This window comes from Scleropages formosus, chromosome 16, assembly GCF_900964775.1.
Source record: "Scleropages formosus chromosome 16, fSclFor1.1, whole genome shotgun sequence".
Taxonomy (NCBI): Eukaryota; Metazoa; Chordata; class Actinopteri; order Osteoglossiformes; family Osteoglossidae; genus Scleropages; species Scleropages formosus.
The window spans coordinates 20729846-20743980 of record NC_041821.1 but is presented as its reverse complement, the minus strand read 5'-3'; the positions used below and the strand labels follow the sequence as shown (position 1 = coordinate 20743980).

The window sequence follows — 14135 nt, the reverse complement described above, 5'->3', positions numbered from 1 at the left end:
CAATGACTTTTGATACATGAAAATTTGAAATAGTGAGTTGCAGTACATAAGCCATGCATTATGGACTCTGACACTCCTGAGACAGGAACATCAGCAACTCACTAGGTCCTGAGACATCTCCTCAATCTTTGTGATGAGGTCAGTGAAGAACTCGGTCATGTCCTTCTGTTCTCCTGTGTTGAGTGGCTGCTTATCCATTGTGTATGTCTTGCAGAATGGCCGGGGGTTATACGCCTTCCGCTCACTCTCCTAAAAGACAGTGTGAGAGATCAGCAGAAGTTGCAGAGAGAGGACTATGCAAAGGTCAGCACTGACAGGGGGAAGGGGTTTCAAACTCATAGATCACAACACACAGTAGGAACATGAGGGTGAGTGAGGGATGACCACAAGAAAAAAACATGGACTGTGTTCCTCACCATGAGGTATGTGAACATTTTCTGCAGCTCAAGTAAGGTTGTCTTGTGCTTTATGTCCTCTGCATACTGTGAACAGTAATACAAATCCAAGTTAATGAAATGTAAATAATGGCACATATCTTTCATAATGACACAGTCCAATAAAACATCTATTAAAGAAGCAGAAGCACCACAGTGGTAATGGATGAACTCATGGTCAGAAGGTTGCTGGTTCAATATCTGAGAGAAACATACTACTATTATACATACTACTCAATGTACTATTGAGAAAGGCACTTAATCTCCATGGCATTTTTGGGATTTTCCACATAAATTTATACGCTAGGTTGACCTTGTTAGTTGCGACATCTCATCCTAGGCTCTCATCTTGCAATCATGCAAGAAAAATGTGCCTAGTATTAACCTATTACTTCAAGATGCCTTTAGCAACGGTGTCACCTAAAATGTTGTCTGTAGAAGCTGACATCTTTACTAAATTTGTAGGTTATTTTTATCGTGATAAACCTCAGTTTCCCAATAAAAGGCCTTGAACAAATTTTAGAGCATAAATGTATAAGCCTTCAAATCTGCAAACTAGAGAACCTTATTCAACTTAACGATTTGTCATATTTGACAACTGAACTAACTCTGAAAGTTAAAGCTTCAAAGTCACAAAAATTACCATTTAGAGACATAATATTTATAATCTTCTGTAACACACACATGGTTTCCGTTTCCACCAGTGGGTTAGAGGAGATGAACAAACTAACTCAAACTCCAAAAATTTGTATTAATATTTAAAGTACACAATTTAATTACATAAGTAACCCCTGTATAATGGTGAATGGAATAAATTCACTTTAAAAACTAACAGCAAGAACACAAGGGGAAAGGTCTGCACACCTTTGCACTGAAGACAGCCTGCCGAGCCTCTGGGATCATGTAGAGTTGCTGGATGGTGGAGGCCAGGTAGCAGGTAGCACCCAGGTTGGTTAGCCCAACGAACCGGCACTCGGCACGCACATCATCATGAGGCCAGTAGTCCCACTTATATGGGGCATGGGAAGCTGCGCGATACAATAATTTGGCCATTTAGAACAGAGGTGAAAACAGTCATGCTAGACATGTCAGTCATAAATCACTGAAAAATTAGTTGTACCAATTTAAAATATGTTGACCAAAGGCCTTGTTTATGATGTCAAATTTAATGGTTTAATAAGGAATTCTATCCAAATACTTGGTTCATCATTCAAAATTGGCCCTGTTGTAACTTAAACGTTTATGTAAAAATTTTAGGTGGAAAAATCAATCATCAGCATTATTAGCCAAACCCCACAGTACATGGCCAACCTTGCATGTGCTGGGACATGACCCAGTTGTGAAGCAGCCGATAGTTCTCCACAGAGCCCTTGACCATCTCCACCAACAAGTCATAGGCAGCAGCTCGTGCAGCGTGTGACTTGCACTTGGGCTGCTGCCGGTCCTTCAGGCTGGGCAGCATGAACAGAAGATTATGCACATCGCGTAGAAACTCCTGGCCCTCACGGGAGAATTTGAATGGTGGTTTGTGTTTGACTACACTGGTAGCCAGACGGAGGAGTCCAGTCAGCCCATCATCCTCAATTGTGCCGTCACGCTGGTCCAGGATCTCCCTACTAATGGGGTGCAGACAGACAGATGCAAAAGATCCAAACAGAAGACAGGGACATTAATAGCACAAATCCAGCTCCCCAAAATGCATTTCACTTCCTGTGAGGAGGGGAAAAAAATAATTACACAACTGAAAAAATAAAATTCTCACCTCCTAATGCAGTCTGCAAGGTGTCTTGCCAAAGCATCAAGATCTAGCAACGTTGTCTAGAATGAGAAAAGAGAGACACTCACAGCAGGAAAAAAAAAAAAAAAAAAAAAAAAAAGGTAATTTCCCTCTCAGATAAAAACACCACTTGGCTGTGAACCATAACTAAGGGAACATCATCAAGCAGTTTTGTCAACAGGCATGCCGTGTTGCTCAACCAGGATCATCATCTTGCTGAGTGCTCTTGTCCTCAGAATCAGCATGGCAGAGAACATCTTGTTACCTGGCTGGCATCCTTCACATGGATGTTGTCGATCAGCTTGCATAGCAACCAAAAGTACTCTTTACAGCCCGTCCTGAGCAGCGGCTCCTCTTCATAGTCCTCCACCTGAGCAGAATAACTCCCTTTACAAAATTGACACAGAATGGGGGGGAAAAAGCACCTGCTGAGGAGGATGTTAGGGCCACAAAATTTCCTAGACCTGCTGCATACTGCAGTAACCGTAATATTAGAACCAAACACAATAGCTACAGATGCTCGCGTCAAAGATGGTCACATGGTGGCTCAGTGAGGGGTGCTGTTATTTCACAGTGCCTGAGTGATGTGAAAGAACATGGGCTCAATCCCCAATCAGTCTGTGTGGAGTACACATGAAACTCCTGGGAACCCACATTTCCTCCAGGTTCTCTGGTATCCTCCCACAGTCCAAATACATGTGTTACAAGTGAATTGGTGTTTGTGTGTTTCACTAGTTAGATGAGTGACACTCTACAGGTAGTATATCAAGCCTTTTAAGTCACCTAGGGTGAAAAAGGTGTGGACTACATATTGCATAGTGCTCATTATAAGTCACTTCGGAGAAAAGCATCTGCTAAATGAATAAATGTAAATATTGCTACCAGGATAAAAATGGTCATGAGAGTTAAAGTTGACAGGAATGGCACATCAAGCCACTCAGTACAGACGTACACAAAGTGGCTTGAGTGCCTGGGCATCAGGGAGGAACTTGAGCAGCGTGGATGCAGCCAGCAGCAGGAAAGACCTGTTGATGGACTCCCCCCCTTCCAGGCCCGACAATGAGAGCTTGTAGAGACCATTACATGCCTCATGTCTCACAGCCGTCTGGAAAACAAGGACAAGTAAATCTTAACTGTAAGAAGTTAACCAGCATTTAGACAACTAAAAATAAGGGCTTAATGGGCTCCTCTTGTTTGTAACACAGTCTATGGTCTAAAAACAACAGATCACACAGTCCACACTGAACTCTTAACTATAAAAAAAGTAGCTAGAGGATAACAAAAGTACACTGGCTCACTGTGTCATGAACATTTGAGTTTTTTTTTTTTTTTTTTTTTAAAATAGCATTGTCTCCTCATTTGCTAAAATTTCTCTGCTGTGGCACAAAACACACCAACATTTCCACATGCAGCTGACAGCAAAATGCACTACAAACAGAAGTGTGGAATCCCCTTGAAAGCATTTCTACATTATTTACAGCTTTAAGAGTAATCAACAACAAAATTAGAAATGCTGCACACACAGCAGCTGAATTTAATTCTACCAATTGGAAATGAACATTGTACTGAAAGTCCATTCACTACATTAAGATAAAACGAATACTTGTTTGGTGCCATCTTATAGCCTTTGAAATCAGTAATTTTCTGTGTTCAGTTTTAGGGAAATGCAAATATTTTCGCTTTCCAAATGAGAGAGTGCATTTTTATGTTGTCATTTTAAGTTTAATGTAAAGCTTAAAAAAGTTGTGTTAAATGTATTTACTATACCCAAGATTTACAGAACCTTGCCTACAAATTGATGGGACATCAAATTAAACTTTATTGTATTAAGAAATCCAGTTCTTACACAACTGTAGAGAATACATGCTGACATTCTACCTTCTGTAATCAACCCCCATATCCCTAAATTGCATGCCTCACCTCAGGTACAAGCAGTGCGAGTTTCTTGAGCCAGTCATGCAGGTGTTCGCTGTCTGCCAGGCTGGACTTCACCAAGGAGCAGCAGTGGGCCCAGCTCACCAGTAGCCACATTGAATAGTGCATCACTGCAGCAGAGCAGAGCCAAAAACACAGCGCGAGAGATCACAGAAGATCCACCCTGACTCAAAGGCCCACCACCCATATGCACAATTTCTGCCACTCACCTTCATGACGAGAGCGGTGGTCACACTGAGCCTTCAGAACCCTGGAGGAAACACAAAAATTGACAAAGGACCTCAAATATTAGAGAAGAATTTAAAGCAGTCGGCAATGCAGTGTTTAGAGACATTTTCAACTTCACTCACCTTGGTGCAAGATTCTCATATGTGTAGGCAACATTTATTAATCGCTGGATTAGGTTATTTCCTTGGACAAGACTTAGAAACACCTGGCGGACAGACAGGAAGTCAACCTGTTAATTACGATCACTTCACAGTAAGGGAACTATGAAATAAAAGTCCTGAATATTTTCCTTTTCAACAGACAGATATTCCAGGAATTGCATCTCACATTTTTTAAGACTTACGACAATCTTCAGTTTTTCCATTGTGACAACTGAATTTTCTGTATTTTGCTTATCTACAAAGTTTCCTGTATAACTTGCCCATTAAAATGTAAACAATGTATTTGAATATAGCCAATATGCAAAGAAATTTAATACAAAAAAATACCAGTAAACAAAAAAATCTGCAACTGGGGAAATTACTAAATGAGCTGGAATTACCACAGAAAAAGATTAAACAAATAGGGATATAAATTAGTGACTATAAATGAAGGAACAAAAATGAATGAAATGGAACAAAACCGCAGAAGTGGAACAAAAACTAACAGATGAGGAATCCAACCTCTGTGAGCCGTGGAATGTGCAGGCCCTTGCCATGTTCCCCAGTTCCCTTGCGGGACTTGCCAGGCCACGCCCTCTTGCGCTGGCTGTCAGCCAGGCCAGACCAGGCAAAGACATCATGGTAAGCCAGGTCCAGATCAGCAGGGTCCACAGCAAACTGGCAGATCAGCTTCAGAAGACAGGCAAGGCAGTCCAGCAACCACTGCACACATGGAAGAAGGCCAAGTTGAAACACTGTATATAGTTTCTCATGTCCACAGAAAGACAGGACAGCTGTTTTCATTTACTTATGAAAGCTTTCATTAATGACTGGATCACCACATCTTAATAATCTAGTACCAACTTCATCATATAGTGTGACTGTAGGTATTTTGAACACATACCACTGTCCAAGATTCCTGTTCTTTTGGTTCCAGAATTCCAGAGTTGAAGATCTCCAAAAGCAACTGTAGTCCTCCAGATGCAACAAACTAGAAAATTACACAATTACTGATTTTAGACTATTCTAAACTTTTAGATATAAACCCTCAGATAATTTTTTTTTTAGATTTGCTGGTAATTGTTTTGAGGCTTTAGATGAAAGATTTTGTAGCAAACCTCTATGCTGTAGTCCATCATCTAGCCTCTAACTGCCCAATGGAAACTATCAGAAGCTTAGCATCTGAATTCAGATACCAAAATTTATACTGCACATCACTGTAGTGGCAGCATGCCAAAACTAATCAATTTGCTGCTACTGCTCATAAAAAGCAACACAATGTCAAACTTGAGGTGGAACTTTACTAATATTTTTGGTGTTTCTCATAATGTGCTATGTCTTTAAGAAAACACGCAATTCTGTGACTGTTTAGCACTGCAATTTGAAGAACCCACAGCGGCCATCTGAAGGATTTTTTGGCATTAATTGTTGGTATCAAAGCTCAGTTGTCAACAATTTTTGTTTTGGATGGAAGCATAGAACTGTACACAAAAAGAAAATTAGTATATTCTGCAAGGCCACCTTGCAGCTCCAAGAGTTCTTGCTGTTCTCTATCTGGTCTTCACTGGAATCATCAGAGTCAGGATACAGGTCACTGTAGCTCCCCTGCAATTTACATTTAAAATTTATTCATTCAGCAGACACTTTTCTCCAAAGTGACATACATCTCAGAAAATACAATGTGAGCATTACATTAGCAGGAAGAGAGACTTAGATGCAGATGTGTGAATAAGTGCAGTTAGTTTCTTTCCACAACAGGAACCAAAGTTTATCACACAAGTAGCTGCATAAAACTTTACCCGAATACTGACGATTCCCAATCACCTTCCTAGTACTATTTTTTATATATAAACATTTACGTTACATTACAGGGGTAGCTGCGTGAAGGTTTATCCATCGTCTAACAGGCATGATCTCAAGGTTATAGTCCATGAACATTTACTTAGTTCAGAAAACAATTAAGCAACTGTACAGATGGTCAAAAATGCATTGCTTAACTCGGTAAAGCATTTTTAAAACCCTGTTCAATTTACCGTGGATTCTCTGCGGATACGGCGATTAGGCTTGCCCAAGGCCTCAATGATCTCCAGTGCATACAGAAGCTTGTGGGGGCTCTTAATCCTCAATAAGTCCTTCCAGCAGAGCCCCTCACCACCCTGAAAAAGTTTGTTTTTTTATTTTTTTGTGGTCAAATGGAAAAGTAAAAAAAAGCATAGTATCAAAAAAGATGAAGTTTATAACCATTTCCTCTGAAATGTTCTGGAAGGCCAGCAGCATGTTCGGGCAGGTAGGAAGCAGCATGAGTAGTTCCCAGACACGTCGGGAGAGGTTCTCCGCATGGAGGTGCAGCTCCTCACAGCGGGCACTCTATAGAAAGGGACAAACACTTGGTATAAGCAGTACACCCTTAGCAAACCCTAAGGAGTGTGGGACACATCGATTCTTCAAACAAGTAAAACCATGACCACCCCACTGGTGGAAGTGGTGGGAGGATAATTCATGCATTCTCTGAGAATAATCTCTCACTTGCACCATTTGTCAGGCAGAGAGAGAACAGTTCAGTAGCTATAAAAAGATGGCCAATAAATTACTTGAAATTAAATATTTCTGCTGAAATACTAGATGCTGTGTAAACAGCTTAACAAGAGCATTTCTCATCATTAATCCACAATATTACAGACCCCAAACTGTCTTTAGAACTAAGACATTCAGAAGGCACCTGTACACACACACACACACACACACACACACACACACACACACACACTTTTACATACTTAAGATTCAAGCAAGACCCAGGACAATCTATATAATGAACCATAAACTCAATGACCAGGGAATGGGTGGAAAATGTGATTTAATCAATACCAATCTTTTTACAGAAGTGAATGGAGGGAAGTTACAGACCTCCCACAAAGCCAAGCATCCCACCTCTGCATTCTCCAGGGCTTGCTCAGTGCTTGGGGGCTTGAAGCAGGCCAGCATCTCAAGCAAGTCGAAAAGCGTTGTGAGGTGGGGTTCCTGCAACAGCAGCAGCATGGGGATATTGTCCTTTTGAGGTGGTGGAAGACAGGAGGCAGGCAGCTGCACCCCTTCACCCTTGCGCTCTCGGCGCGGTGCCCCCAGGGACACAAACACCATCTGCAACACAGGACAGGGACCATTTTTTAACTGGTGAGGTTGCAACCAACACTTGCCTCAAAACGTGAGAAATGCAGAAACTGATGACAGTAGTGACTGGTGATTTAAGACTATATTTGAATAAAGCTGTTAGCAGATAACTATCACACTGAAAAATAACTGAATACAGGTGGTCCTTGACTTAAAATGGGCTTCCATTCTAATATTGTAAATCGTAACATCACAAATCCCCTTATGTGAACTATAAGGACATATAAACAACTAACATGTGTGATACGTGGTGCATGACATTTTTTTCCCCATCAATTTTACACCCTATTCATGTTAATATTATAGAAAAGTTGATAATATGGAGACACAGGGGCAGTTAATAGCATAGTGGTTACACCTGTTACAATTGGATCAAAAGGTTGCTGGTTCAGATCTCACCGACTGAGCAAGGCACTTACCCTAAAATTGTTCCAGTAAAAAATTATACAGCTGTATAAATGGGTAAATAATTGTAAATAGCGTAACACTAAGTCCCTTTGGAAAATACCATCAGCTAACTAATATAGTATAATTATACTTTCATGGTGCATTATTTTCATTCCTAGATGTTTTGTCTGCACCACCAGAACATTCACATTTTCACTTGCTAGTCAATCTAAAAAAGTAATCTGAATGGAATCACAAGACATTGTGTAAATAAATGTTTTTATAACTAAAACACAACCATGGACAGACGCTGAGTCAACAAGAAATATAGGTGCCTTGTGGCAATGCAGCAAGGTGATGTTATCGTACAGCAGATGGAGTGGTCATTATTAGGCATTTCAACCAAATGCTGGGAGATGACAAAGTTCATAGGGTGGTCATCGTAAGTCGCATATGTTGTAAGTCAAGGACTACCTATACAATTAACATTTTACATTCCATGAGGTTTCATAAAACTGGTCATATTACTATCAAAAGGGAATGCATGAATGTAAATGCAAAAACAGAACACAGAACTGACTTGCTCTTACTGTACCTGCATGTCTTTGAAGCCCAACTCATGTAGAGTTTTCTCATCATAGTCTGTGGTCAGCTCATGACCAGAGGAGATCATTCTGACAGGTCCCATCAGGCCTCCTGTAAAACAGCCAGAGCAGAGGAATGGTCAGTTTTAGCTCCAGAACATCCGACCATAGAAGCCAACAGGCAAATCACATCAAGTAGGTTGGAAGTCTTCAGAGAGAGACCACAGAACACAGTACACTTTATGTTATTCTTTGACTCGTTAAGCAGGGCATAATGCATGGTCTAGTGCCTGACCTGGGAAGTCTCCCTGCCGGCTGCTCTGGCCAAACTCCTGCAGCTGGGCCTGCTGGTTCATTTGCTCCTTCTGCAGGTTTTCATACCAGTGAGTCACCTCCGCCCGCAGGTCTGCCACTTGGTCGCTGGGGTACATCTCAATTGTCATCTGCACCAAGTTAAAAACGCAGACATTATTATGGAAAAAGGACTGACAATAATACTTTTAGGTAAGCTTGCTATATTTATAATTTCATCAAAAATGCTTTTGTTACTTCAACAGTAAATTAATAACTGGGATACCCTTTGCTGTTTTCTGTTCATATGTGCTGTGAAAAGTAGTGAGGTTTCTACTAAAAACAGCTCCACAGGACTCATTTAACCCTGATCTCCAAATCTACAGTACCATACTGATAGACTGAGGCACAAGAGACAAAGATCTGAGTCGTCTACAAAATTCCCCAACTTATCCCCTTGTGCATACCTTATCAGGTAGGCCAGCTGGCTGGCACACAATCCGCAAGGGCAGAGACTGCTTGTCACTCAGGGCCTTCAGGTGACTACTGATGCCTGTGCCCTCAATCTGCCACTGGCGCAGGTGATAGGCAAACCTTTGACAGTAAAAGGAAACACACAAACAAGCAGCTCAATAATAGGACACTGTTGCCCCGCTAATATATTAGCCTACATACCCAAAGCAACACAAGATTTGAACTATTAATACAGCTGGACATTTTTACTGGATTAACGCAGGTTAAGTACCTTGCTTGGGGGGGAACTAATTTTAAAATGTACTGTATATTTTGAGAAAGTACTAAATATGAATACCTAAACAGGACTAGGTTTTTATTAATATTGGTCTAGGAAAACACTATTTCCCTATTACATTAAATTCTATCCATACCTGCGTCGGAAAGCCTCCAAGTGAGTTTTCAGCATGAGAAGTCCCCTTTCGATGATTGTAAGACTTGAATGAGGGTCCTTCTCCAGGTTTGCTGATGCCATCATCAGGCTTTCCATGCACTTGCTGATGAACTCCTGTTCCTTCTCCAGACCAGTTTTACCTGTAGAACACAAATGAGCAGAGGCACTGTAAGGTCCACAAAAAGTCCATACCAAAAGCAGCTTCCTCATCAGAGTCAGAGTACTACTGTTATAACTGCCCACCGTTGATGTAGTAGGAGTTAATATACTGGATGGCTGCGCGGCTGATGTCTGCAGACTGGGCCCGCAGGGCAATTCCCCACAACTGGTCCATGCCACATAGCTGCAGACAGCAACAAAGAATGATTCTTAAAAGTAGAAATCACAGGTAGAATTCTTATGAAACCGTAAAATGTTTCTGAGATGGGCAATGCAAAGGAATGGACCTCGCAGTTGGGGCCGCTGTCATAAGCACTGGTAGCTAGACGGGCCAGGTTACACAAGTGCTGAAAGAGGTTGAGGCCTGTCATGCTGATGGTCTCTGGTTTTAGCTGGGGCATCTGGGGGAAAGAAGGAGATTGTGTGAACCCAGATCACTCTGGCACTAGGGGCATAAGTGCCCAAAGACCATCACTGAGGGCAGAGTTTTACCTTCTCCAGGAACAGATGCTTGTAGGTCTCCATGCCCATGGCATGCTGGTCTTTGCTGCGAACCTGGTTGAGGAACCAGTGAAGTGCATCATCATAGCACTCTGAGTCCTCAACCAGGCAGTGCCACAAGATATCCACCTGCTCCAGACTCAGCCCTGGGGGACAAGGAAATGGAGTGTGAGAGGATGACCGAAGTTAAGGGTAGGGGAAGATGTGAAGAACATGTAAGCAATCACGCTGTCCCTGTTGAACAATGCAAACTGTCCAAATTTGACTATGTTCACTTCCTAGATAAGGTTTGGTTACCCCAGATCTACTGTATGTGTTGGAAATCCTGTGACAAACATCTTATTATTCAATCAGTTCAGCTACTAATTTGACAGGATAAACACCTCACAAAACTCAATAAAGACTGTGGAGCCTATCAGGTGAAACGTTACCACAATATGGGACAGCTGATGGCATAGAGGTTACAGCTACTGTCTTTGGACCCAAAGGTCACAGGTTCAAATCTCAACTCTGGCTGTAGTACTCTGGCAGCAAGGTACTTACCCTAAATTGCTCCAGTTAAATTACCCAGCTGTATAAATGGGTAAATAACTGTAGATGGATTAACACTGTAAGTCGCTTTGGAGAAAAGTACCAGCTAAATGAATAAATGAAATGTAATATCCTCCAAGTCTGCTCCAGATACAGGTTTCCCTGCTTGCTTCAAACCACAAAGCCAAGACACTATAAGTTGCCATGGCTTTCCTCCGAAACCTAAACCATGGTGAGAAAACCTGTTCACAATAAGAGTCACAAAAGACCCAAACAGAACATGTCATGGAGGTATGGTCCCCCACGTGGAAGTGAGAAGGCATAGGGATCATGTTGCCCTTTCAATGATGCATGAAGACAATCCTTCTGTGTCTGACAGGAGCTCCTCAGGTTACATGCCTACCCCCCTTCCACCACAGGAGTGGAGCCAGTGACAACTGGCAGTAATCAGGGGTGAGTCGCAATATTCTGGGAACCAGCACTGTCATAGAGCCCCTTACCATCCCATCCAAACTAAGTGAACAATGCATACAAATTTCTAAAGTGAAAAATTTACTGTGATTGCAACCAGAAGTCATAGATTCTATTACTAATGACCCCTTATTAATTTACTTGCTTTAGAATCTATTTACATTTACTTTGAATAGAACTGTTACTGATACATTCATTTACAGTTACAAAAGTGAGTATTTCCCAAAGCAGTTCAGAGTTGAAGTGTTAAACAGCTGTACTCCTTGGATTTGAAGCTGTTCTATTTCGGTCTAAATTCATTCTCCTTCATAATGGTGCTGTTTTATGGTCATGGTTACATAATATCCCAAACTTCAAAAACAGCATCACCACTACCAAGAAGATTACTGCACATGGCTAAAGTATATTCTGAACAGGGGTTTCAGCCAAAAGGATAAAAGAATTTAACCTTAATTCAACAAATTTGCTGTAATATTTAGGCATTTTATTCCAGGCACTACAAAATCATATAGAACCATGCAAAAAAAAAAAAAAAAAATTCCATAAACATTAAGAACCTTGTTTCCATTACAAGATTCATGAAATCCAGCTTACTGAAATGGTCTGGTGAGCCCAAAGTGGAGAAGACACAGGTGAGGAACTGTAGTCGCACCTGGACCTCCGCGCTGTGTCCATATCTGCAACAAATGCATTTGGGTTAAGTGGGCCTATGACCTCACAATGCCATAAGCTGTTTTTAATCATAAAAAAGTCAGACTGCATAGAAAATATTTTGTCAAGGACATGAGGAGGTAACTTACAGCACAAACTTGTGTCGCTGCTCCCGTACCTCCTGGATGTAGTGCATCAGGTTCTCGAAAAAAAGCTTCATCATGTGAAGTTCCTTTTCTGCCCACCTGGAAGAATGTAAGACAATCACTAGCATTTAGAGGAAAGGGGTCCTTTGAAAGTGGCACAGATTTCTGTCAGCAGAATACACTACACATTTGACATTTTCCCCCAATACCACACAAAAAAATTGGAACCCTTTTTACTGTGACATTTCACATGCAGTACATCCGTTTTGAATAAAAGCATCTGCTCAAGCAAGCATGACAGTACTGAATGGCTACATAGAGCACTACTGGAGCTCATCCAAGAAAGAAATCCAGTGTGCATGGAATAGCTCAATTACTGATGTGCACAGTGCTACTCTTAAAAATCAAAACAAAACAAAAAAAAAAAAAAAGACTTACATGGTGATCCAGTGAGTGTCATAGCTGCTTCCAAACTGCTGGAAGGTTCCAAAAAGCTTGGGAAGCAAACGCAGGGAAACCACCACAGACCTACACAGCAGAGATGGACAAACAATGTTGCTTGGAGTAGATGACCATTAGACCATTTGAGCTGTTACGGCAATTACAATGGTTAGGAATTTTGAGCTTTGACTTTATAAAATATTTCAGTATTCTACTTGGTCCCATTAAAGTCATTCTTAGCAGTTATTGAAAGTCTACTGCCAAAAACTATTCTGAGGTATAGCTAACTGCCATACTTTCCCCACACAGTGAGCATCAGTCAACTGTTGTGTTTTCCATGCGACCTCCAGTATTACACTGCTTACCGATGGTGGGCCAGGTTGTCCAAGCAGCCCTCAATAAAGCGCATACGGATCTGCCGGTCAGTGAACCAACACACCAGTGAGCACAGCAGCTTCTCTGCCTCACTGATCAGGCCCTCTGACAAATGGATCTATCCACAAGGACAATCGTTAACAAGTCAGTAATGTTTAGAGATCTGTCTGATTCAAACTGTCAAAATTATAATCTCCTTAAAGACTTGTAAATTATACAGAACATGCAACTGATTATGAATATACTATGTGCTAATTTCATAAAAGCCAGGGATTAACATTTTAAAGCTACACTTTCAGTTACAGCCTGATAAATACAACGTATGCAGATGAGGTCAAAATGTGTTAAAATTGAGTATATCTGTGTAGGTTAAAATGTGAAAAATTGGGAGAAAAATTTAATAAAATGTGTTGCATCGGTTTCAGATAGAATGATAGATTGTATTGACGAAAATACTCAATTTATAGACTAGTTTGTTTAAACCTCCTTAAACAAGTTCTAAGACAAAAAATAGCACTGTTTGACAGCGAGCTGTACTAATGGCTATAAATAAAATGTGCACCAAGTAAACTAGGTGCTCACCGCATTCTCATCCTGCACCAGGTCCCACAGCAGTGTGTTGCCCTTCTTACACACATTGTCCAGGTTGATATCAGTGACAGCATGGCCCGAGTACTGATGCTTGTGAACAGATGGACCTGCGTAGCCAAGGAATCATGCTTTATTGTTCGGCTGATTTATTTTATAGCGTAAGTAGAAAACACTTCTCTGTGTGCGTCAAACAATACACCTTGAGCTTTCAAATGGTGTGGCCAACAAAAGTTATGGCTATGGCAAAAACTGGCTCTTGCAGTCTATGAAGTCTTCATATCTTTGTTCAAGTAATCTCGTTACCCAACTTGGTCCAGCAGGTCTAAAAATCACATACTAATTAAAATGCTGTAAAAGTGTACCATTGATGACTGACATGGGGAGAGGAACTGAAATTGGGACTGTTTCTGATGAA

General features: G+C 41.1%; 1 protein-coding gene across 3 annotated transcripts in view; it reads right to left on the bottom strand.

The window, feature by feature from the left end:
- usp34 (ubiquitin specific peptidase 34) overlaps positions 1 to 14135 on the bottom strand; it is a 46912-nt gene that overhangs the window by 16559 nt on the left and 16218 nt on the right. For all 3 annotated transcript variants that reach the window (XM_018750975.2, XM_018750976.2, XM_018750977.2), the window contains exons 16-43: positions 13712 to 13827; positions 13120 to 13247; positions 12752 to 12841; positions 12317 to 12412; positions 12111 to 12193; positions 10506 to 10660; positions 10301 to 10414; positions 10098 to 10197; positions 9835 to 9994; positions 9415 to 9541; positions 8952 to 9099; positions 8668 to 8768; positions 7446 to 7655; positions 6756 to 6881; positions 6548 to 6670; positions 6036 to 6119; positions 5419 to 5505; positions 5037 to 5237; positions 4497 to 4579; positions 4356 to 4396; positions 4132 to 4256; positions 3164 to 3316; positions 2477 to 2581; positions 2197 to 2252; positions 1746 to 2050; positions 1299 to 1462; positions 417 to 482; positions 103 to 249 (exon numbers count right to left, since the gene is read on the bottom strand). In XM_018750975.2, the coding sequence (XP_018606491.1) occupies positions 103 to 249; positions 417 to 482; positions 1299 to 1462; positions 1746 to 2050; positions 2197 to 2252; positions 2477 to 2581; positions 3164 to 3316; positions 4132 to 4256; positions 4356 to 4396; positions 4497 to 4579; positions 5037 to 5237; positions 5419 to 5505; positions 6036 to 6119; positions 6548 to 6670; positions 6756 to 6881; positions 7446 to 7655; positions 8668 to 8768; positions 8952 to 9099; positions 9415 to 9541; positions 9835 to 9994; positions 10098 to 10197; positions 10301 to 10414; positions 10506 to 10660; positions 12111 to 12193; positions 12317 to 12412; positions 12752 to 12841; positions 13120 to 13247; positions 13712 to 13827 (3494 nt within the window). The remainder of the gene's footprint in view (positions 1 to 102; positions 250 to 416; positions 483 to 1298; positions 1463 to 1745; positions 2051 to 2196; positions 2253 to 2476; positions 2582 to 3163; positions 3317 to 4131; positions 4257 to 4355; positions 4397 to 4496; positions 4580 to 5036; positions 5238 to 5418; positions 5506 to 6035; positions 6120 to 6547; positions 6671 to 6755; positions 6882 to 7445; positions 7656 to 8667; positions 8769 to 8951; positions 9100 to 9414; positions 9542 to 9834; positions 9995 to 10097; positions 10198 to 10300; positions 10415 to 10505; positions 10661 to 12110; positions 12194 to 12316; positions 12413 to 12751; positions 12842 to 13119; positions 13248 to 13711; positions 13828 to 14135) is intronic.